This window comes from Podarcis raffonei, chromosome 7 (genome assembly GCF_027172205.1).
Source record: "Podarcis raffonei isolate rPodRaf1 chromosome 7, rPodRaf1.pri, whole genome shotgun sequence".
NCBI lineage: Eukaryota > Metazoa > Chordata > Lepidosauria > Squamata > Lacertidae > Podarcis > Podarcis raffonei.
The window spans coordinates 85,591,358-85,616,440 of NC_070608.1; the positions used below are offsets into that span (position 1 = coordinate 85,591,358).

Genomic DNA, 25,083 nt, shown 5'->3' on the forward strand with positions numbered 1-25,083 from the left:
TCTCTCCCCCCCCCCATTTTTTCTGAGGCATTTCACTTCTCCCATTGTCCTCCCAAGGAGGGGGGAGGAGAGAGGCTCCTCTGATCACTGGAGCCACAGTAGAACTTCTCCCATTATATTTGTTCTGTCTTCACACACACAAGGAAAACCAAGGGGGTATATTGAGGAGATCCACCAACCATCCAAGAACATTTGCATTATTTTGCATTTGCATTATTTTGTATATTGTGTGCTGTGGGGAATAATGGAACCAATTTGAAATATACTTTAAATCTCCCTTTACAAACGAAAAACAACACACACGAGGCAGTGAGTCATCGAGGCAGAAGTACATCATTTGAATATATTTGCGCCGGAGGATGCAAAACAAGACTTAGACGGAACTGGAGATAAAAACCATATCTAGGATCTAGATCTTATAAAGGGATATAAGCCGTAACTAGGCAATTCCAGTGCAGCATTCACACCTGCTGGTGCCTCCCAACCTCCATGTCTGTTTGCTGTGGCTTCCTTCCTCTGTGAGTTCTCGTCTAGGTTTAGAAACTTTTGCAGTGGAATCCCAAACCCCGCTCCCCCAGAAAGACTGCTTGGTCTTGGGGGGCTAAGTTGGAAGAAGGAAAGATGTTCTGCTAGAGCGCCAAAGTTCCTGCCGGAGGAGCCCCTTGATCTTCAGCCCGAGGAGCGGCAGCGCCTGAAGCGGCCCCCGACGGCGGCGGCAGGGCGCCTTCTCTGCGGCGGCCGCGCCAGCGCCTCCCCTCGGAGCTGGACCTCGCCCTCCTCGGCGGGGCGGCGCCTCCTTGTGCCTGCGCGCAGCCCCGCGACTTCTGCTCGGCTCCTCGGCGCAGCCATGCCGTCCTACTCGGTGACGGTGGCGACGGGCAGCCAGTGGTTCGCGGGCACCGACGACTACGTCTACCTGAGCCTGCTGGGCTCGGGCGGCACGAGCGAGAGGCACCTGCTCGACAAGCCCTTCTACGACGACTTCGAGCGCGGCGCGGTGAGTGAGGGACTGGACGGGACGGGGGCGGGTGGCGCGCTTCGGCAGCCCGCGCTCTGCTCAGGCTCAGAAACCCTCTCGCCTCTCCCGCTGCAGAGCTGCCCGAGAGCCTTCCTTCCACAGAGAGGCATCGAGACGGGGGGCTTCTCCCCCCGCGCTGTTTCTCTCCGTCTAGCAAGCGGGTTCCCCATTTTGTGGCTTCCTACTGACAATGGAAACTTATGCCCGCTTCCCTTTTACGCCCGTCCTGCCTGCCTCGCATCCATCCCCCTCTCCGGCGCAGCGTTTGGTCCCTGCGCAGCATCTTGGACGGGGCGGGCAGCACTGGCACAGACCAGCTGCAGGGAGCAGAGCCGTCTTTTCCTATTGGGCTTACTGGTGCATTGCACCAGGGCGCTGGCCTCTCAGGGGTGCCCCAGCGAGTGGGGGAGCTGCACGGCTTTGCCAGCAAGCCCACCAGCTGTGCCCCATCCATAGCTGTCAGCTGTCAGATTTGAAAATAAGGGATCAGCAGCCTCTAAAATAAGGGATCAGCAACCTCACCTGTCCCGGGGACTGTGTACAGGATATCTAACAATCCGGGATAGCAGTGGGAAGCAGCGGGAAACGGTGCTGAAATAAGGGTAACGGTAAAGGGACCCCTGACCATTAGGTCCAGTCATGGCCGACTCTGGAGTTGCGGCGCTCATCTCGCTTCATTGGCCGAGGGAGCCGGCATTTGTCCGCAGACAACTTTTCTGAGTCATGTGGCCAGCACGACTAAGCCGCTTCTGGCAAACCAGAGCAGCGCACAGAAACACTGTTTACCTTCTCGCCGGAGCCGTACCTATTTATCTACTTGCACTCTGACATGCTTTTGAACTGCTAGGTTGGCAGGGAGCTCACCCCATTCGAACCACCAACCTTCTGATCAGCAAGTCCTAGGCTCAGTGATTTAACCCACAGCGCCACCCGCACAATTTCCCACAAAAAAGAGGGAAGGTTGACAGCTATGGCCCCATCAACCATATGGCTGGCGGGCATGCAGCTTGCCTCCCAAGCCTCCACGGGAGGAGAGCGATCCCTGCAGAGGCTTGGGAAAAGGTCAATAACTCTGGGAAACGGGGGTCGTCTGAGGGAACTTTGCACCACAGCGCCGGATATGCTTAAGATGGCCCTGGCAGGGAGCTTAAGAAACCATAGTCAAGGACTGCTGTGGTCGCTCTGGCTCAGTCTAGTGGGCGGCTGAAGGAAGCTCTGGAGGGGCTCAGCCTGGGTGGGTTCAGTCAGAGTCTAGGTTTGGGCTCATGGGGTGGCTGCTCTGACTGCGCCCCTTGCTCCCTGCCACCACACACAACCACACAACCTCCTCTGCCCACAGCAATGACTGCTACCAGGCAGCTTCAGCTTCCTTGCCCACGAAGGAGGGCAACTTTACGATATTTGCAAGGACAGCCGCAGCTGCCTCTGACTGTCGGGCTGAGCCTCCCTCTGCCTGCTACCCAAGGGCGCGGTGGGGAGAAGGAGACTTTGGGGTTGCTTTGCAGGACAACCTGCTCCCTCTGCCTGCTGCACCCTCTTTCTCTTAACAGCACACAGGTAACAGCAGCCATCTTTTTTCAGACACTGCTGCTGGGCGCTGACCGCAAAAACCTCAAGGTCCAAAAGGAGGCAGGAGGTGTGCAAGTGAGCAGAATCAGTTGGCTCATAAAGGGAACTTTCCCTCCATTTGCCTTCTCTTTGTGGGTGGCGCAGCCTCTGGTGCCACCCAGAGAGAAGGGCAGGGAGTGTAAGCACAGACTCTTGAAGAAAAGCCACAGCTTCCACCTGCTCGCTCAGGGTGAGGTCGCAGGGCCCAATCCTATCTACCATCCCGCCCAAAGAGAGCGTGTGAATGAGCAAGGACAGAGGGGAACGTAAGCAATCAGAAGCAGTGGCAGGTGTGCCTGAGAACAGGAAGTCCAATTGGGCCCATGAGGCCATCCTCCCCTGGCCACCTCCATCAGCTGATGCCACTGGTTCTGCCCAGGGAACTGGCGCATGAAGCCAAGGAGAGCTTGGAAAATACAGGCTTCTTTTTCTCTCTTCCCACATCAGTGCTGGGAGGACTGAGGGACTGGGGGGGGGGGGCGTCAAAAGGAAGCAGAGGGAGGGAAGGCAAGGAGGAAAAAATAGTAGAGGAAAAAACCTACCTGTCAATCATGCAATATCATAATGACATCAATGATTGACAGGTGAACACCCCTCACCTGTCAGATTTGGCCCTTCCTGATAAGGATCCGTGGACCCACCTCTGCCTTTCAGCCATCTCTTGTCTGATTGATTCTGCCATACTACTGAAAGAAATGTAGGGGGATGTGTTATCCTGAAAGGGCAGTGGCTGGTTCTGCAAGGAGCATCCGCTTCTCACTTTGCTAGTCCTTTTGCGGATCAGTAACTGGTTATGAGACCGGAGGCAGAGAGTAGGAATGAATGGACAATTCATCCAACAAAGGGATATAAAGCATGGAGCCCACGAGGATCCGCGTTGGGACTTGTGCTTTGTAACTTGTTCATAAACCATCTAGATTAGGGGTGGGTGCACAATGACATAGCCAAGTTCGATGATGATACCAAATTTTTCAGGGTCATCAGCGCTTTTTTCTAGAAAAAACGGTCCCAGTATTCCTCTTGTTGCTGTTTACATACTGTTTTTCTTCCCCTCTACAAAATGTATATTTACAATAGCCCTGGTCCTGATGTGATATGCAGGGAAGTCTTGTGAGGAGCCCAAGTGCATCCTGAATATTTGCTTTCTAGGTTGTCATGGGAGAAAGCTATTGTTTTTAACTTTGGACCTCTTTACAAACCTGTACTAGAAATCTGCTAACTAAGTCTCAACATTGTAAGGCTAATAATTCCTGTCACGTTATTTATTTCTCCCTATTAAAAAAAAAAGAATTATGAAGCATAGAAAACGGTTGTGAGAGAGGGAAAGCTGTTTGATGAGGACTGCATAAAAGTGGGAAATGACATGAAACCCCCCTCATCAGTTATAGAATTTCTTTCCCCTCTCTTCTGCTCATTTGGGGCGTGTGTTAGGTGGAAGAATATATAACCATATACTACATATCAATCACATCCTTCGATCCATTTGACCAACCAGTTTCGCTTTTCTAAATAAACCAAACAAAACCACTCATTAACATACCGAACTTCAACTCATTTCATTATTGCTACGATGCTGTTTTGCTAAAAAATAAAATAAGAGCTGCTGATTTGTGTAAAACTCTCCATAAATAAAAATTTCCAGAGAAAGCATCTCTGAACACACTGAAACAAAATGAGGTGCTGATGGGGTATTTCTCCCCCTTCCCCAAGAAAGAGGGTGGGGGAGTAAAAATAAAATAAAGCCCTCCCGTCCAAGATCTCCCCCTTGACTGAATGAATGAATGAAACTGAGTCTGCCTGGCTAGGACTTGTGTCTGGGAGATCTTTTTAGGATCTCTCTCAGAGGAGGCTGCTGTCACTATAAAAAATTACTGAAAGACTAGGAGGGGAAGGGATACCTGTTCTCTCCTCTTCTCCCCCCCCCAACATCTCCCCTCCCTCCCTTGCCACCTTCTCTCATTAAAGAGACAGTTCATGAAACAGACCCGCCTGTCAGCTGAGGGTTGCAAGGAGGGTGGGGACAGGAAGCGGCTTGCTGTTTGTTTTAAGGGGGGGGGACCTTTGCAAAAAGAGTCTGTGGTTGGGTGAGCATCGAGGGCTCTTTATGCTCTTGGCCTGGTGGGATACAATGAGCAGGATCTCCTTGAGGGGGAAGAGCTGCCTAGCAGTTGCTCTCCTTGGGCTCTCTGTGGCTGGCTGACAGAGCCTCTGAGGCACCGTGGGCATGGCTAACACACAACATCTGTGTGTTGCCCCAAGAAAGCCCTGGTGGAGGAGAGGGAAGGAAAGAGAGGGGGGATTGACTTCCTTTCCCCACTTTTCTTCTGATCCCAAAGGAGGCATGCTGCACACCTCTTCCATCCTAAGAGCTTCTTTCCCCAGGGGCAAAACGAGACTTCATTCCACTTGGGTCAAAGACCCAGTTTGGTGCACACATACGGCAAGGTGGCCTCTTTCTTCCCGCAGCGTCATCCTTGGTTTCCTCTTTTGCATAGACTCTTTGGGTTCCATCACCACAGCTCTCGCTTCCTCTGAAGTAATTCAAATTTGTGGTGGGTCCTTTTGATAGCAGAACAAGCCTTATGAGCTGCTGCCAGCCAAATACTCGATAAGAGTAGCAGATATGGAAAGTCTGAAAGGGAAATTTACTTGTAAACCTAATTCTGATCATAACTACAGTGGTACCTCGGGTTACATACGCTTCAGGTTACAGACTCTGCTAACCCAGAAATAATACCTCGGGTTAAGAACTTTGCTTCAGGATGAGAACAGAAATTGTGCTCCGGCGGCGCGGCGGCAGCAGGAGGCCCCATTAGCTAAAGTGGTGCTTCAGGTTAAGAACAGTTTCAGGTTAAGAACGGAGCTCCAGAACAAATTAAGTATTTAACCTGAGGTACCACTGTAGAAGGTTATCGAGAGTGTACTAGACTCCACTGTATATATGTGGTTTGTTTGGAAAAGTCAGAATAGTGGGGTCATGCAGTACTAAATCATTAAAAGACAATAAGAAAGAAAGAAAGAAAGAAAGAAAGAGAGAGAGAGAGAGAGAGAGAGAGAGAGAGAGAGAGAGAAAGAAAGAAAGAAAGAAAGAAAGAAAGAAAGAAAGAAAGAAAGAAAGATCGGCATGGCTCCCCTTCTGGAACAGGCGTGCTGGAAGCACATCCAGTGGACACATGTCTTCAGACTTAGTTCTACTTCTTAATGTCTGCTTTTGTTCTTTTTGCTGTATAGATTCTTTCACAAATAATGTTGCATAATCTCTTAGTTCCGCATCTCATTTAGTTTACTATCCTTCCCAGGGAGTTGTTTTGAAACTTAAAAAATAGTTGTTGCAGGACTTTTTGCTTATTGCAGCAGAAAGAGATCCAGAGATCTCTTTCTCACTCTGTGACCACTAATATCTAATATCTCTGCCAAGTTACAGTGTTATAGTCACAGGGCAAGAATTGTTTCTGCAGGAATAACATACTCACTTGGGTGTGCAGGTGAGTCCATGGACCAATGTTCACGGCTTCTGTTCTTTGCCCCACCCCCCAAAAAATCACAAACCCAGATAGCATTACTGAATGTTTTTGAATGGCAAGTGGTCTGTCATCATTACAACCAGATCCATTCCAGAATTAAGCACCAAAGGGAATATTATTAAAATTAAAAGCCATTAAAAAATAATAGAAACTGTATAGTATCACATCCTACATAGGAAGTCTATTGCAAGACAGAAGGTCTTAATGTGAAAATAAGAGTTTCAGAAGTGAAGTCGGCAAAAGTGATAATCCTATTATCTTTCTCAGGTCTTTCCTTATTCATACCAATCATCCCATTTACTTCTGCTTCTCAAGTGTACAGGAAAAGAAATTAATTGTAGTCCTGGAAGTTTTTGCTCATTCTTATTGTGGCTTCGTATGCTTTCCTGAGGGACGCAGGTGGCGCTGTGGGTTAAAATACAGAGCCTAGGACTTGCCGATCAGAAAGTCAGTGGTTCGAATCCCTGTGATGGGATGAGCTCCCATTGCTCGGTCCCTGCTCCTGCCAACCTAGCAGTTCGAAAGCACATCAAAGTGCAAGTAGATAAATAGGTACCGCTCCAGCAGGAAGGTAAACGGCATTTCCGTGCGCAGCTCTGGTTCGCCAGAAGCGGCTTAGTCATGCTGGCCACATGACCCGGAAGCTGTACGCCGGCTCCCTCGGCCAATAAAGCGAGATGAGCACCACAACCCCAGAGTCAGTCACCACTGGACCTAATGGTCAGGGGTCCCTTTACCTTATGCTTTCCTGATGCTTGTAAAATTCTTGTACGACAACCTATGTTATTGTTACCTGTGCCTCAAAATAGTATATGTTTAAAAGATGGAATATACTTAGCTCGATTCAATGTCATTCTTTTTTCAATCTCTGCTCTGCCCATTTCACCTTGTTTTTAGCTCAAGCAAATTTCTGCCAGTGTTAGAACCTTCCCCCAGTCCAAAGGCAACAGTGAGGGGAGGGGAGTATATGATGCACATAATATGATGCTCAACCATTCCTCATAAGACTTGGTTTCCAGACCCTTGATCATCTTGGTTGCCCTCATCTGCACAGGTTCCAGCTTGTCAATATCCTTCTTCAGCTGTGGTGCTCAGAACTGGTCACAGGACTCCAGGTGTTGTCTGACCAAGGCAGAATAGAGTGGTACTATTACTTCCCTTGGGACGCGGGTGGCGCTGTGGGTTAAACCACAGAGCCTAGGGCTTGCCGATGAGAAGGTCGGTGGTTTGAATCCTGTTGTTCAGTCCCTGCTCCTGCCCACCTAGCAGTTCGAAAGCACATCAAAGTGCAAGTAGATAAAAAGGTACCGCTCTGGTGGGAAAGTAAACGGCGTTTCGGTGCACTGCTCTGGTTCGCCAGAAGCAGCTTAGTCATTCTGGCCACATGACCCGGAAGCTCCCTCGGCCAATAAAGTGAGATGAGTGCCACAACCCCAGAGTCGGCCATGACTGGACCTAATGGTCAGGGGTCCCTTTACCTTTACCTTTATTACTTCCTTTGATCTGGACACTAGACTTCTATTGATGCAGCCTAGAATATCCCTAGCTATTTTGCTGCTGCATCACACTGTGGACTCATGTTAAGCTTATGGTCCACCAAGACCCTTAGATCCTTTTCACATGTACTGCTAGTAAGCCAGGTGTCCCTATCCTATATTTGTGCAGCTGTCATCTTTACCTGCAGCACACCTGATGTCACATATGATCTTGTGTGGCAGGTGTGTGTGGCTTGGGTAAAATGGCCTCACAGGTCATATTAGGATCCCTGGTGGTCCTAATATGGCTCAAGGACCAAAGGTTTTCAGTGTTTGACATAAATGCATGAGAGGGAATGTTTTGGGGTATCAATACAATGTCAGGTAGTTCATTGTTCCACTAACCCAAAAATAATGGCAGATGTCCAAGGAAGGAGCTCAACCATGACCTAAAGGTCACTTATCTTATTTTGAAACTTAAAAGAAAAACTAAAAACTTAAAAGAAAACTTATTTTGCAGGGAGGCAGGAAAGATGCTGAATAAAATATTATTCAGAGAGCAGGCCTGAGATTTACAATAAAATGCATTGCTATATAATGTTTTCTTTGTTAATTCTGATTTATCACCCTGTCAAAAATCTATAAATATCGAGATGTTTATACAGACATCAGATTCAGTCCATCAGAGCCTCCTGGGCTTTTAGGTTAGGAAACTCGTTATTGCTGTGTGTCTGTGGGATATGTCAGACATATTATGGGTAAAAGTTTAAGAAAACGTTTGAAATATTATTTGCTTGTGACAATCAGTAAATTGTGGCTTCACCCACACTTATCTTGCTAATGTGTAAATATTGTTTGATGATGAAGATTTGCACTATATCAATATTCCACCTTCATTTCAAGAAATACATTTTCTGAAGTCTTTTTGATTGAAAACGTTTTGTTGGAGTAGCTCCTTTCAGAACACACAGTGCCTAATTAACTGGTAAGTGTTTTCGAAATACCAGGAGTATGATAGTCTCCTAAGGGAGGTGAAAACATAACATTACAGTGAAGATAATTTGGTATAGTTTGGCATTAGTGACTCCCCACACACACTATGCTGGGAAGATACTGGGTAACAATTGCACCATTGTTGGGATTCTTAGTTCAATGATTAATCCATGCTCGTTTGCATATAAACAAAGTACTGGGATCACAGGGCGATTGTCTGAGCTTTACAGGGAATGAAACTGTAAGCTATCCCTCATCATATCAGAAGTAATATACCGTACACTTTGTGTTTTATGTTCTCAGCAGGAAAACCTAGTTTCAGGTAATATTTTTTGACCATCTGGATTCATCTTGGATCCATAGTATTTGCATATCTATGTTCATTATTTTTCACAGTAAGAGGGCCACCCCTGCTTGTTTCCATGAAAGCTTTACCTCACAGAATTATCTTTATCATCTGCTAATCACCAGACAAAAGGAAGCAGGCCTGGCCTTGGTTAAGAAAATAACTATCAGTTAAGGCTGATGGTTTAAAGCTTTAAGCAGCAGTCAGTAGTTCATCTTCTGGGATAAATAAATAAAACTCTCCAATCTGCAGGCGCTTTCGTCTAGGAATGCATTTGCCATGTGGATGCAGTACCCAAAAGTGTTTTCGCAGTTATCACTAAAAGTGCCTTTGAGACATTCATGTGACTCTGTTTTTATGTGTGAATATTCTGGAACAATACAACCTTTAGAATGCATCTGAAGGCAGCTCTGTATAGGGAGATTTTTAATGTTTACTATTTTAATATGTTTTTATATATGTGGGAAGCCTTACAGAGTTGCTGGGGCAACCCAGGAAGATGGATAGGGTACAAATACAACAACAACAACAACAACAACAACAACAACAAACAACAACAACTATTATTATTATTATTATTATTATTATTATTATTATTTTATTAACACAATACTTTTTTGTGAATCAGCTTGTGATCTTCAGATGAAGGATGGTATACAAATAGAATAAATTAAAATAAATAAAATAAACTGAATAAAATGATTAAAAAGCTGGGAGCTGGGGATAAGAGGAAAAGAAAAGGATCTAGCTAAGTTGAATAAGTCTTCAGCAGACATCCATGGGAATGGAACAGGCTTGAAGCAGAGAAAAATTGAATAGCCTTCTGAGTATCCAAGAAGGGAAATAGTATGAGGATCTATGATGTGGTCAGTTATAAGAAATAAGCTTCCTGATTGGCATTAGCTCTGACAAAGGAGGTTGATTACTTTAATGGCAATGCTGGACAGAACAGATCTTAAATTCTAAATAACTCAAGTACTGGTGACCAAAGGTAGACATACTACCCAGAAGGAGCATGATGTGTCCCCCACCAGAGGTACTACCCCTTAACACCCCCCCACACACACCCCAGAGACATATAATTTATTAATTTACTACAGGAGGGGGCCTGATGGAGCTGTACTCCTCCCTTGATGGGACGCAGGTGGCGCTGTAGTCTAAACCACTGAGCTTCTTGGGCTTGCCGGTCGGAAGGTCGGTGGTTCGAATCCCTGCGACGGACTGAGCTCCTGTTGCTCTGTCCCAGCTCCTGCCCACCTAGCTGTTCGAAAGCATGCCAGTGCAAGTAGATAAAGAGGTACCGCTGCGGCGGGAAGGTAAACGGTGTTTCCGTGTGCTCTGGCTTCTGTCATGGTGTCCCATTGCACCAGAAGCAGTTTAGTCCTGCTGGCCACATGACCCGGAAAGCTGTCTGTGGACAAACGCCGGCTCCCTCGCCCTGAAAGTGAGATGAGTGCTGCACTCCATAGTCACATTTGATTGGACTTAACAATCCAGGGGTCCTTTGCCTTTTACCTTTCATCCTCCTCCCTTGCTGATATCAGTGGTAGTTCTGGCTGTCTTGCCCTCCTTGAAGGGAAGATCAAACCCAAGAGCAGATCAGGTGAAAATGTTGAGCACAAGGGCACAAGCACCAGTCACTTAGTTTTTCCTTAAGGCAGCGGCCTTGACAGCAGTTGGACTCCTCAATGTTTGTACTGGATGTAGGAGAGGTTCCAGGGACTCATTAAGCTTGCACTAATTTTGTGGCCCACGTGTAAGTTGAATCACATGTGTGACAGCTGCAATGGGTGGAGATTTGGCTTAATCCACTGTAAGCTTTCTCTGTAATTTTGCAGCGATACAGCACTCATTGCTAAAAGCCTAGGCCAGGTTTCCTCAGCCTCAGCCCTCCAGATGTTTTTGGCCTACAACTCCCATGATCCCTAGCTAGCAGGAACAGTGGTCAGGGATGATGGGAATTGTAGTCTCAAAACATCTGGAGGGCCGAGGCTGAGGAAGCCTGGCCTAGGCAGCCAATGTAGTGCTCTCCAGATGTTGTCAGACTAGAGCTCATAGCATCCCTTTCCATTGGCTTTGCTGGCTGGAGTTGGCAGTCCAGCAACAGGAGGGCCCCACATGAGCTATGTGGCTCAGAGCAGTAGCAAAATAGGCACCTGGCCCTCAGCTTGTGCAGAGTTCCAGGTGAACCGAGCTTCTTGGTACAGGGGCTCACCAAAGACATGTCAAGAGCCGTCATAGCATGGAATGGCCTTAACTATCATAGTTGTGCTGTTTAGTGAGGATCAAATAACACCTTTCAGATGTGGCTGCCCTTAGACTCATAGACAGTGTTTTCCAACAGATCAGAGCCTCTGAATTTCATTCTTCTAGATTGATACTTACGATGTGACAGTAACTGAAGACCTGGGGGAGATCCAGCTGATAAAAATTGAGAAACGGAAGTACTGGTTTCCTGATGACTGGTACTTGAAGTATGTCACCGTGAAAACACCCATGGGTGACTACTTAGAGTTTCCTTGTTACAGATGGATTACAGACGACAAAGAGGTGGTACTCCGAGACGGACGAGGTGAGTGCTTTGCAGTGTCCTTGACTAAAAGCACTAGGCAAAGCCAGAGAACCTCTTTACTTAGTTCCTAACTTTACATATTTGTTGTATTATTCCAAGGTATCCAGACAAGAGACACGACTCATCACCCCCAATATGTAAATCAGATTGTTCTGTTCAGTCTAGAACAGTTGCTGAGTAGCTCCTTTCCTATGATAGTCCACCAGATCGCATGTACGCACTTATGGAAAATAGTTTATATCTGCTGTATTACATTTCTATTGGGCACAACTACAGTAATATTATTTATTCTTTAACGATTGCTAATTAAAAAAACAAAGCAGTAGTTGAGAATGCACCACTACAGTGATATGGACTTTAAGCAGAATAACATAACATAAGCAAGATAGGAAATTTATCTCCATTTGGTCGCCTAGAGCTCCAGGAACCAACAAGAGAGCCAACTGGCTAGCACACAACACCCAACCAGTCAGGGCTTACATCAAAGCTCAAATTTATATATTTCAGACCCTTAGTGGCTGAGTGCTGCCAGGCCTGATATCTATTGAGAGCCAGTGTGGTGTAGTGGTTAAGAGCGGTAGTCTCGTAATCTGGGGAACCGGGTTCGCGTCTCCGCTCCTCCACATGCAGCTGCTGGGTGACCTTGGGCCAGTCACACTTCTCTGAAGTCTCTCAGCCCCACTCACCTCACAGAGTGTTTGTTGTGGGGGAGGAAGGGAAAGGAGAATGTTAGCCGCTTTGAGACTCCTGAAGGGGAGTGAAAGGCAGGATATCAAATCCAAACTCTTCTTCTTCTCTTCTAAATCTTCCACCCTGTTCCAGAAGTCATTATTGGGATGGTGTGAGGGGTGTGTGTGTGTGTTATATCACCTGCCGCATCCTGTTGACACTTATATCTGAAACACAAACAGTAAATCAAGACACTAAAGCAAAGCAAAAACCCTTGCCAACAAGTATGGAGAAATAATTGGACAAACCAACTGGACTTCCAGAAGGGTGATCTATTTCCTCCTTCAGCTGTCTCCACTCATCAGTGGTGATGGCCCTTGACAAATTAAGCCCAAAGAAATGTGGTCATTGGCTGAAAAAGCTTGCCCACCCCAGCCCAGAAGATTAAGAGTTTGAGACATGAAGGAGCATGTAGAGGAAGAATAGGCAGAGAGGAAGGTGCACACGGCGAATTGCAAAGATGAGACAGCTTGAAGTTCGTAATGATTGGCAAATAATCAGCTGCATGCTTGGCCTTTAGCTTATTAGTACGAAGGAGAGAACTGTGCTTGCCCTTTGTACAAAGCTGTTGGTGCATTTTTCAGTCTGCATATCTTTTCATCATCTTCCACAGCCAAGCTTTCTGCAGATGACAAGACTCAAGTTCTTAAGCATCACAGACGCAAAGAGCTGGAGGATCGTCAGAAGATGTATCGGTCAGTTTCCTAAAACTTCCTATTTAGCGCTATAATTTTTCTATAGTACCCTGAAGTTGTGATCAAGGAGACCTAGCTTCAATTTTACTATATAATGATACACCAATACCTACAAGCTGTGGCTCTCAAACGTCTCTCAGTGTGCTGGTCCCGGGGGGAGGTTACCGTGGGGCGAGGTCCAGGACCTGGGTCGAGGGTCGGGAGACTGTCCTCCACGGGCGAAGCGGGGTCCAAAGCGAGGAGCCGGGCAAGGACAGGAACTCTGGAGGAACAGGACTGGGTGCTGGCCGAAACAGCTCTTCAACGATGTTGTTCCCACAACCTGGGACTGGGCTGACTGGCCTTTATCTTCTCTGAGGCCAGGGGCGGTCCCGGCCCCCAGGTGACCCGCCTCTCCTGGCCTTAAGGCAAGCACTCCTCCTGGGAGAAACCAGTTTCCTCCGCCTCTCTGCCCTGAGCCTCTGCAGCTCAGGAGAGGCTGGTGGGTTACTGGACCCAGGGGGAGGCTCACTTTCCCCCTGACAGGGCTGGGAGAGGCGCACCTGTAGGCAATGCGTCCTCAATCGCCTCCGGAGCCAGAGTGGATTCACCTGGTGCCTGCTCCTGAGGATCCGGCACAGGTGCAGGCGCTTCAGAATCAAGGCCCTGCCCCAGCTCAGCCGGCCCTGGAGGCGGGGACTCCTGTGCAGGCTGGGATTCCTCCGGTTCAGCCTCTGAATCGGATTCCCAGGCCATCACACTCAGACAATGCTTGGACAATGCTTGCATATTCCATAGAGACTTAGAGCCACACATAGCCATCACTTCTGGCTCCCATTTTAAAACAAATGGAACTGCTACATAAAATACAAGGGCATTCTGCATGTTGCATATATGCTGAGTTCATTAGGCAAGCGTTAGTTTCTACTAGTCGGCTGTGAAGTCCAGTCCCAGCAATAATACAGCAATTTATCAACACATAGATTGTCTGAAATTTTTCCGCAAACTCTGGACTCTTGCGGTAACGGGGGGAAAGTTCTCTGATTAAAAATGAATCAAATTCATATGAGTTTCAATTACATCAGTTTTCTGATCTAGGTCAAAGTAAAGCTTCGTCTTCTGCATTAGTGAGATAGAGAAAACGTAGTATACTCATGACCCAAGAAATGTTGATTAGTTGCAAAGCCGGAAAGGGGGGCATTCATACATCTTCTTCTTTTTAAACCAGAGAATAGAGTGCAATTAAAAGCCTTTTGCGTATTACATATACTGTATTTTTCGCTCTATAAGACGCACCAGACCGTAAGACGCACCTAGTTTTTGGAGGAGGAATATTCTGAATCTCAGAAGCCAGAACAGCAAGAGGGATCGCTGCACAGCGAAAGCAGCGATCCCTCTTGCTGTTCTGGCTTCTGGGATAGCTGCGCAGCCTGCATTCGCTCCATAAGACGCACACACATTTCCCCTTACTTTTTAGGAGGGAAAAAGTGAGTCTTATAGAGCAAAAAATACGGTATGCAGGGACTACAAATTATGGCTGGGTTTGGTAGCAAAAGATACATCTAGGCATGCTCAGGTACCCAGAGGCACTATTCCACACCCAAAGATAGCTTGCCCAGTTCATAACCACCACCACCACCCCAGTTGTTGACTAAGGTATATGCAGGAAACAACTAAAAGTTGTGTGATCATTTCTGGCTACCTGGTGGGCAGTAGCAGATGGGAGGGGCGTCGCCACTGTCCTTGCTGCCGAATGGATTGGACGGAGGAAGGGACCGTGGCCAGGTTGTGTTTCCGGTCCCAGCTTGCCCTCAAATGGAGAAGCTGCCTTTTGAGTTATTTTCATTTTTAACCAGGTGGGCAGAATGGCACCCAGGCTTTCCCCTGAACATAGATGCCAAATCTCACAAGGAATTGCCTCGAAACATCCAGTTTGACAGCGAGAAAGGCGTCGACTTTGTTTTGAATTATACTAAAGCGTGAGTATTATGGTGGCTCTCATTATTTGGTAGCCATATTCTGGATTGGTCTGGGATAATGGGGGAAAGGACAAAATTGATTAAAGGACAATTTAAACATATATTTTAACCACGTAACACTTTAAATGACGATGCAAAACAGCACATGATTCCATTTTGAATGTAAAATTTCAGTAATCAGAACAATGGTAACAAACATAATACTTATTACTATTCTTCATAAATGTTACCTTTACAGTACATCCCAAATAATTAATAAAATGATACTAACCCTATCAACATATTCTAATTTTATCTACCCAGCCCCTGTCTTCTCACAGTCTAGCTAAATTTGTAAAATTAGCCAGTTCTAATATAGTCTAAGTTGCTTTTAAAAAAATCTTTTGTATGGAGGCTTCGCCTGTCTGTCCAACTACTGTCCCAATTATTGCTGTATTTATTTATTTAAAAGCATTAAAAAACCACATAATTTTTTTCAAAGATGTCTTGTTCACTTCTTTATAATGGCATTGTTGAGTTTGGATCCCAATCCACAAATCTTTTCACTTAGCAGTAAGTTGCATGCGCAGGACTACATGCAAGGGTGAACTGGAAGTAGAGTTGTGTGGAAATGACTCCTTAAAGTTCTCCACTTCGTTAATGGGCAGAAAAATTGGTGGCCGTTTCACCAAATTTCTCCAAGGGGAGTAGTAGTTTTCCAACAGTTTCTCAGTGGTGGGGCTTACAGCACTGGCAGTGCTATTAATACAGTTTTTCCTAAGGTTTGTTTTTGCTGCTGCTGTGCCAGCTGTGTTTGCATCCAGTCCAATTAGTTTAATACGGTCATAGACGGTATTTGCCTTTTTTTAATCCTCCATGATGCCTTGGACTTGGCGTTCCAGAGAATCGTGATGGAGAAATAGCAGCTACCATTAAAAATGGTGGATAATGTTCAGCAAAAAAAATTGCAACTCAACCTTGTTTTTCCAGGAGGATTAGAAAAAGAAAAATCTTAGATATATACTCAGTAAAATGTCTCCTAAGAAATTTTGTTGCAGTTTTTTGGAAGGTAACATAAGATGATTTAGAGGTGGTGCCAGTGTCCAATATGTTTTAAAACACTGGTACCATTTTGCTTGTGAGATTTAGTTCCTAGATTTATTCCCCTTCATTTACGTCCTTCATTTCTGAAGACTTCATACAGAAGTAAAGAAGTTATGGGAAAAGTGAAATGTGCAAGGAGAGAAATGAAACAAAAAAGATTGCAGCCAATGACCTCACAGTATTTTTGGTTTTTTTAGGATGGAAAATCTCTATGTTAATCGTTTCATGCACATGTTCCAATCTTCCTGGAGTGACTTTGCAGATTTTGAGAAGATATTTGTCAGAATAAGCAATACCATTTCTGGTAAGATCGATTGCAGTTGTTGACACTAGCATCACAAGATGAATTAATTTTTATGTTACTGACCAAAATTTCAGTTTGGACGCCATTTAGTAATTTTTCAGCTAAAAACCTTTGGGATATGAGTTAGGCCAATAATTCTTGGAATTTATGTACCCAGTGGTTGCACAAGTCGAAGGGCACTCAAGAAACTAAAGGTAAGTAATGTAAATTTATTAATTTAATTACAGCTTATACTGTACTGTAATAATGGTACACTAAAGGCAATGTGTGTTAGGAGGTAAACCCTGTAAACGTGTATCTCAGTAGCCAAATCATGGAGTGATAAGCCTGTAGAAACCGAGTTTTCATTTTTACCATAGCAGAGAAGCCTTGAGAGGCCACAGTAAACCAATAAGCTTTTGGAAAAGAGGTATAAAACAGGCCACCCGTACCTAATAGTTTTGCACAGTAGAGACCTAGCTAGTGGGGAAAGTTGAGTTAGAATCAGCAAAGTCTACTTAGCTTTCACCTCAAAGTCAGTGTAACTTTTAGTTTTTAGGGGAGGAAAGAGCAGCAAACCAAGCAAAAAAAGGAAGTATTTGTAAAAGCTTCAGTTTTTCATGCAGTTTTCAAAACCAGAGTGCAAATTGCAGCTTAAAGCTGTGGGGTAACTTGCCCTTATCTTGATTTAAGAACAAAGCAGGCCTGACTTAAGGTTGTCAAGAGCACCTTGAAAGTGAAAGGATAGTCCTCCATCCAAGTCTTAGCCAGGGGTGAAATTGCCAATGTCAGTTTCTCTCACTTTTTCATCTTTGCAACCTTGAACTCAGTTCTGAACACTTGAATTTCCATTCTTGTACACATTACCGTATTTTTTGCCCCATAGGACGCACCGCCCCATAAGACGCACCTAGTTTTTTTGGGGGGGAAATAAAGAAAAAAAATATTTTTCCCCCAGGCGCGGGGCTGGCGCGGGGGAAGCCCGAGCTTCCCCCGACCCCAGCCCCCAGAACAGGCTGCTGCCTGCAAGTCTTGCGAGCCTGGCGGGACCTCCTGGCAGGAGGCTTGCGGACACCTTCCCGAAGCACGGGGCGTCCTCCGGAGGGCGCCCCGTGCTCCGAGCTGCAGGCTGCTGCCCGCAAGCCTTGTGAGCCCGCGGGAACTCCCGCTGGGCTTGCAAGGCTTGCGGATAGCTTCCTGAAGCCTGGAGAGCGAGAGGGGTCGGTGCGCACCGATGCCTCTCGCTCTCCAGGCTTCAGCGAAAGCCTGCATTCGCCCCATAGGACGCACACACATTTCCCCTTCATTTTTGGAGGGGGAAAAGTGCGTCCTATAGGGCGAAAAATACGGTACTTGGTTGGAGATCTGGACTGCAATATTCCGAGACATGTGGATTTTCTGAAGGAAGACTACATGTTGACTCTCCTATTGTTTTGCAAAATGCAAATTAGGTAGGGTCAGCTGTCCCGAATCGAATTTCTCCCCCATCCTTACTTTCAGCTCTGCATAAGCACACTTCTCAACTACCGTATTTTTTGCTCCATAAGACACACTTTTTCCCTCCTAAAAAGTAAGGGGAAATGTGTGTGTGTCTTATGGAGCGAATGCAGGCTGCGCAGCTATCACAGAAGCCAGAACAGCAAGATCCCTCTTGCTGTTCTGGCTTCTGAGATTCAGAATATTTTTTTTCTCGTTTTCCTCCTCCAAAACCTAGGTGTGTCTTGTGGTCTGGTGCGTCTTATAGAGCAAAAAATACGGTATGTTATGACGTAGAGCTTGCTCACCCATAACACTAAGGCAAACCATGGATTAACATCTGCATTCACATCTGGGATGCATACAGGCTCTGCTCAGCGCTCCCTTGTAAGGGCTCCCTTTTGTCCTTCATCCCGCTTTGCTGGCAAGCCAGCAGAACAAGAGGTGTTGCGCAGCTATTGCTCTTGCTCTGCTGGCTTCTCAGTGAAGCGGGAGGAGGGAAGGAAGGGTTTAAAGCAAGAAAAGCGAGAGCCGCTTACATGCTCTGCACAGAATTTTTTTTTTCTGGCTTTCCCCCTCTAAAAACTAGGTGCGTCTTATGGTCAGGTGTGTCTTATGGAGTGAAAAATACGGTAGTCAGTTTCAAAAAGCTTTAAAAGGGAGTCCTAGAGGGCTTCAACTGCCCCATAGCCTCTGCATCATCCCCACTTAATCACCACCCAGTATCCACCCCCTTGACCAGGCATAGGCAAACTCGCCCCTTCAGATGTTTTGGGACTACAATTCCCATCATCCCTGACCACTGGTCCTGTTAGCTAGGGATGATGGGAGCTGTAGTCCCAAAACATCTGGAGGGCCGAGTTTGCCTATGCCTGCCCTTGACCATAGGTTGGCAAACTAAGGCCCGGGGCCTGGATCCAACCCTATCGCCTTCTAAATCCGGCCCGCGGACGGTCTGGGAATCAGTGGTTTTTTACCTGAGTAGAATGTGCCCTTTTATTTAAAATGCATCTCTGGGTTATTTGTGGGGCATAGGAATTCATTCACCCCCCCCCCCAAATATAGTCTGGCCCCCCACAAGGTCTGAGGGACAGTGGACCGGCCCCCTGCTAAAAAAGTTTGCTGAGCCCTGTCCTTGACAAACATCCCCATTCTCACAGCACTAAATGGACCTCAGTCCATCTGCCATTCCATTGCTGCTCACCGGAATTTGGCAATCTCAATAGTTTGACTTCTTGTTCTACTTGGTTCCATCAGCAACTAGACAGGGCTATATTTAGCAAAGGAGCCCATTATGTGTATGTATGCTTTTTATGTAACAATATTTTAATATCCAGTAATCTCAGTCTCTTCCAGCGCCTCTAATGAATCATAGAATCATAGAATCATAGAGTTGGAAGAGACCACAAGGGCCATCGAGTCCAACCCCCTGCCAAGCAGGAAACACCATCAGAGCACTCCTGACATATGGTTGTCAAGCCTCTGCTTAAAGACCTCCAAAGAAGGAGACTCCACCACACTCCTTGGCAGCAAATTCCACTGTTGAACAGCTCTTACTGTCAGGAAGTTCTTCCTAATGTTTAGGTGGAATCTTCTTTCCTGCAGTTTGGATCCATTGCTCCGTGTCCGCTTCTCTGGAGCAGCAGAAAACAACCTTTCTCCCTCCTCTATGTGACATCCTTTTATATATTTGAACATGGCTATCACTTGAAGACTGCAAGTGTGCTGGGCATATCATGTTGTTAAATAAATTTACCCTGAGCCTCATTTTCAGGCTCTGCCTTCCTTTTCTCTGTTTGGTTTTTTATTTTTTTGTTTTACTTGATATAGCTTAATATAGAATAGTTATTATTTTTTGGAAGGCGTTCTGCTAAAAATAGTCTTTGGGTTTCGTTCTCTTTTTTCTCCTTTTAGAGTATGTGATGCAGCATTGGCAAGAAGATTTTATGTTTGGATACCAGTTCCTGAATGGGTGCAATCCTGTATTGATCCAAAAGTGCACAGAGTTACCAAAGAAATTTCCCGTGACTACGGAAATGGTAGAATGCAGTTTGGAGAGAAATCTGACTCTGGAAGAGGAAATAAAGGTATAAACATAGAATGGATTTATTTCAGTGTTATAGTAAAAGGTAAAGGTACCCCTGCCCGTACGGGCCAGTTATAGTACTCATCAGTTTAAAAGCTTTTCAGGAAATGTATTGAAGCAGATTGCATTCTTTGGGAAAGGAGTGCTTTGTCATACAAACAGAAGATTTGCAGTTTGAACACTGAGTTGAAATTCAGTGAATCAGTTTGTATGTAAAGTACATAATTTGAAGGCAACATTCAGGTCAGGATAGGGAATTCCTACTATACAGTACTATGGGATGCACTTTTTAATGCTGAACATTTTGATGAAATTATAATACCTCTTCCTTGGCTCCATGAGGAATGATGGTCCTGTGAGCCACCGGGAGCAAGTTATCCTTCCTCCAATGATCACATAAATAAAAAGATTACTAAACCTATAAACACATTGTTATATTATATTTCTTTTAAAGCAATAACATCTGCCCACCCCCATTGTCTGACTTGTCTTTAAGACACGAAGCTTCTTGAGGGCAGACACCTGTCTCTTTTTGTAAAACTCCGTGAAATACATGAGATGTATGAGACATCTAACAGGCTTTGGAGGCAAGATCTGCTGGAATCAAAAACTTAGGATACAGTGGGTCTTCATTAAGTCCCTGACCCTGGCTCAGTCAAAGATAATTTGCTCATCCTGGTTCCACTGAGGCTCAGCCGGTCTTGGCTTCTGGGACGTCAACAAGGCCAGTGTAAATCCCCCAAAAGGGATGTCCTGCAGGGAGACTTAGGCTGGATCTCAACCCTGTCCAGCTCAGCCGTATGACCTAGCAACCCAGTGTAAAGGTAAAGGGACCCCTGACCATTAGGCCCAGTCACGGATGACTCTGGGGTTGCGGCGCTCATCTCGTTTTATTGGCTGAGGGAGCCGGCATACAACTTCCAAGTCATGTGGCCAGCATGACTAAGCCGCTTGTGGCTAACCAGAGCAGCACATGGAAATGCTGTTTACCTTCCTGCCGGAGAAGTACCTATTTATCTACTTGCACTTCATGCTTTCGAACTGCTAGGTTGGCAGGAGCAGGGACCGAGTAACGGGAGCTCACCCCATTGCAGGGATTCGAACCACTGACCTTCTGATCGGCAAGTCCTAGGCTCTGTGGTTTAACCCACAGCGCCACCCATGTCCCAGCAACCCAGTGTAGAACGCTCTTTTAAAGGCTTGTTTTGCTTCTGCCTGGCTTCGGGAGAACAACTGCAGCTGTCCCGCTTCTGAACAGTTTTTGGATCCGGTGTAACTTTACTCTGGCTTAACCTGTTTGCTTTAAGCCAGTTTCTTGGGCATAGGATTGCTGCCCTAAGAATTTAGTGCATTATCAGGGACGAAAATCTGAAGCTCCTAAAAAGAGGCTTAAAGGACACACATGACAACACATTTATGCTACGTAAGTTGCAATATTGTGGTGTTATGTTGGTCACAAGTAATGTTGCATGTAAAACATACGGTACTTCAGTTAATATCTCACCACATTTTCTTAATGCTAAGAACCTCACATGACGAGGATGTAGCTAAAACATAGATTTTTCTTTTCATTTGTTGTGGGGAGAGTATTTTTGTGACTAATGTAACATTCTCAAGCAGCATACATCATACTGCCTTTAAGCTCATCTGATTTTGTTCCTAACATAAAATTTCTTGTCATTTCACCAAATGGGAAAGTAAAGCTATCAATAACCTATTCTCTAGTTTCTTGGAGAATAGAGAATTTTAACTGAACTTGGGGGGGTGGAGTGGGAATAGAGAGATTCTGAGTCATCTTGTATGTCACACTTCTGGTTGTTTACTCTAATTTCAAAATAACGTTGCCATATGAAACTCTTGAAAATTATATTTAGAATGATATAGAACATGTTGGTGATGTCCAAAAATGAAAGCCGAGTCTGTAGGTTGGCATTTTCATGGAATAACCCATTAATCAAAGTAAACAAGTGTGCATGTTTTCTTTCATTTTTCCTACAGCAAGGGAATATTTTCATAGTGGATTATGAACTTCTGGATGGTGTTGAAGGCAATAAGACTGACCCCTGCACTGTGCAATATCTGTCTGCTCCAGTCTGTTTATTATATAAGAATTTAGAGAAGAAGATTGTCCCTATTGCAATCCAGGTAATCTATGTTTTACCCACTAAAATAATAATCTTTCATTATTGAAAGAATTGTTAACTATTTTGTTATTATTGCTATTATTGCTATTATTATTGCTATTATTTGCTATTATTTACACCAGATAAAACAAGCTCCTGAGCCAGGGAATCCTATTTTCCTGCCATCAGATGCAAAGTATGACTGGTTATTGGCCAAAATTTGGGTACGTTCTTCGGATTTCCACATCCATCAGACTGTTACTCACCTCCTTCGGACTCACTTAATTTCTGAAGTGTTTGGAGTAGCCATGTTCCGGCAACTGCCTTCCGTCCATCCTCTCTTTAAGGTGGGTTAATTGGGTGCTAGGAAGGTGTGCATATCAGAGATGATTGTTTTGTTTTCTGCAAGACCTGCAATTTTCTGTTAAATGTATTGTTAATAAAAGTAATATTTGATATTGTACAGACGAGAGAGCCCCTGTATATTTAAGGCAGATAAGGCAAACAGCATTCTATCATTATAAGACTGGAACATATATATATATATATATATATATATATATATATATATATATATATATATGATCATTTGTCCCAGCTCTATGAAATGTGGCAAGAAAAAATGACCTCTTCTGAATTGTAAAATGGCTCATATTTAAAATATTCCACTAAGAAAAAGCTAAGATAGCACAGTTAAACAGTCTTCTTAAGTGCAGTGTTTCTTAAAAAAAACCTGGCCATTTTAATTTTCTTTGAGCCGTTTTAATTTGACCAGTATTAGATAAATAAAGCACACAAATAAATAAATAGTGTCTTCAAGTGGCAAATTGTCTACGATGATTTGTGTCTGAAGCTGGAAGTAACATGCAGGATGAAGATGGATTAATGGTTCATACCTTGTTAAAGAGTGTGCCCTGAGGTGCCCTTGGACAACAACACTATGTATAATTGGTCTGAATTATGTGCATCTGTAAGCCTTCTCTGCCCAAATTGACAAATCAATGTCTTTGTATTATTTTGCTGGAGAACCCTATTTAACCTTCAATTCTGGTGCAGTGCAGTCCAACATGTTTGAATATTACCTACATGTTTGAACGCCTTTTGGCAGTACAGTGGTCCCTTGGGTTAAGTACTTAATTCGTTCCGGAGGTCCGTTCTTAACCTGAAACTGCTCTTAATCTGAAGCACCACTTTAGCTAATGGGGCCTCCTGCTGCTGCCGCGCTGCCGGAGCACAATTTCTGTTCTCATCCTGAAGCAAAGTTCTTAACCTGAAGCACTATTTCTGGGTTAGCGGAGTCTGCAACCTGAAGCGTATGTAACCCGAGGTACCACTGTATAAGGTGCATGTTTCTCATACTGTAGATCTGATATCTAGCAGCATCTATCAAATTGTAAAGGACTATGCTTTGAAATTGTCTTCAGTTCATACACATAATTTATATTAAAGCTATAGTTCCTTATTTGAAAGCAAGTTGTTTTGGGAGCCCATCATATTCCATTGTTAACACTGCAGGAATATTTCATTCTTATCTACTTTCTCTTCTGGTTTACAGCTCCTGGTATCCCATGTGCGGTTTACAATAGCCATCAACACTAAAGCCCGAGAACAGCTTATCTGTGAATATGGCCTTTTTGACAAGGTGAGAGAGCCTTGATTTCATAAATTTGTACCTCAAGGAAGTGTCTTTCACATAGTTCTTTCAATGACTTTTCTCCATAAAATAAATTAAATTAAATTTAAAAATTAAAAAAAATCCTTCCAGTAGCACCTTAAAGGTAAAGGTAAAGGGACCTCTGACCATTAGGTCCAGTCGTGACCGACTCTGGGGTTGTGGTGCTCATCTCGCTTTATTGGCCGAGGGAGCCAGCGTACAGCTTCCGGGTCATGTGGCCAGCATGACTAAGCCGCTTCTGGCGAACCAGAGCAGCGTACGGAAATGCCGTTTACCTTCCCGCTGGAGCGGTACCTATTTATCTACTTGCACTTTGACGTGCTTTCGAACTGCTAGGTTGGCAGGAGCAGGGACCGAGCAACGGGAGCTCACCCCGTTGCGGGGATTCGAACCGCCAACCTTCTGATCGGCAAGTCCTAGGCTCTGTGGTTTAACCCACAGCGCCACCCGCGTCCCTAGTAGCACCTTAGAGACCAACTAAGTTTGTTCTTGGTATGAGCTTTCATGTGCATGCACACTTCTTCAGATACACTGAAACAGAAGTCACCAGACCCTTATATATAGTGAGAGGGTGGGGAGGGGTGTTTCTCAGAAGGGTGGTGGGAATGGGTGATTGGCTGATAGGTGTGGTAAACCTGTTGACGACTGTTAACAACTGTAATTGGTCTTACAGGAAAAAGCAAGGGGTAAGATGGCTAAAAATAGCTTTATCATGTATAATGAGATAAGATAAAGCTATTTTTAGCCATCTCACCCCTTCCTTTTTCCTGTAAGATCAATATTTTATTCAACAGTAAGCTCCACTATATGCCGTGGATTTTACTCTGAAATACAGTACAAGTTGTAAAGGGGCTTCTTATCAGTAAAGAGATGCTGATGTTGGAGCAGATATGAGCAGCTAAAATAGCAAGGCCGAATAGCAAGGCCAGACAACATGCAGCTGACACAATGCTGGCAGAAGAGAAAACACAGAACTCAAAATAGAGGCTTGGAATTGCAAAGCTAGAGCAGACTGTAAAATAATCAAGTAAACCCAAGTCAATGCACCAAAGAGAAAAACCCACAGGGTCTGACCTAAAGAAAATCCCCTTCACAAGCCCTCTAACCATAGCTGTCAACCTTCCCTTTCTTTGCGGGAAATTCCCTTATTCCAGCGCAGTTTCCCGCTGCTTCCTGCTGCTATCCCGGATTGTTAGATATCCCGTAGACTCTCCCCGGGACAGGTGAGGTTGCTGATCCCTTATTTTTGAGGCTGCTGATCCCTTATTTTCAAATCTGAAAGTTGACAGCTATGCCTCAAATGGCCATGCCTTTTACATGAAGGAAAATCTCCCCAAAGTAATTTGATTTGGACTCAAGCTAATTGCATACTTTCCAGTCTCCAGTTACTGTAACACTTGGCTTCTTTAAAACAAGCGAACATATACCATTACAAACAC

General features: G+C 45.1%; 1 protein-coding gene across 1 annotated transcript in view; it reads left to right on the forward strand.

Moving 5' to 3' along the window:
• ALOX5 (arachidonate 5-lipoxygenase) overlaps window positions 1-25,083 on the forward strand; it is a 37,001-nt gene continuing 11,918 nt past the window's right edge. The window contains exons 1-9 of the mRNA XM_053397292.1: window positions 1-997; window positions 11,338-11,536; window positions 12,879-12,960; window positions 14,796-14,918; window positions 16,199-16,305; window positions 19,675-19,847; window positions 21,845-21,991; window positions 22,113-22,316; window positions 23,525-23,611. Coding sequence (XP_053253267.1) covers window positions 848-997; window positions 11,338-11,536; window positions 12,879-12,960; window positions 14,796-14,918; window positions 16,199-16,305; window positions 19,675-19,847; window positions 21,845-21,991; window positions 22,113-22,316; window positions 23,525-23,611 — 1,272 coding nt within the window. The 5' untranslated portion in view covers window positions 1-847. The remainder of the gene's footprint in view (window positions 998-11,337; window positions 11,537-12,878; window positions 12,961-14,795; window positions 14,919-16,198; window positions 16,306-19,674; window positions 19,848-21,844; window positions 21,992-22,112; window positions 22,317-23,524; window positions 23,612-25,083) is intronic.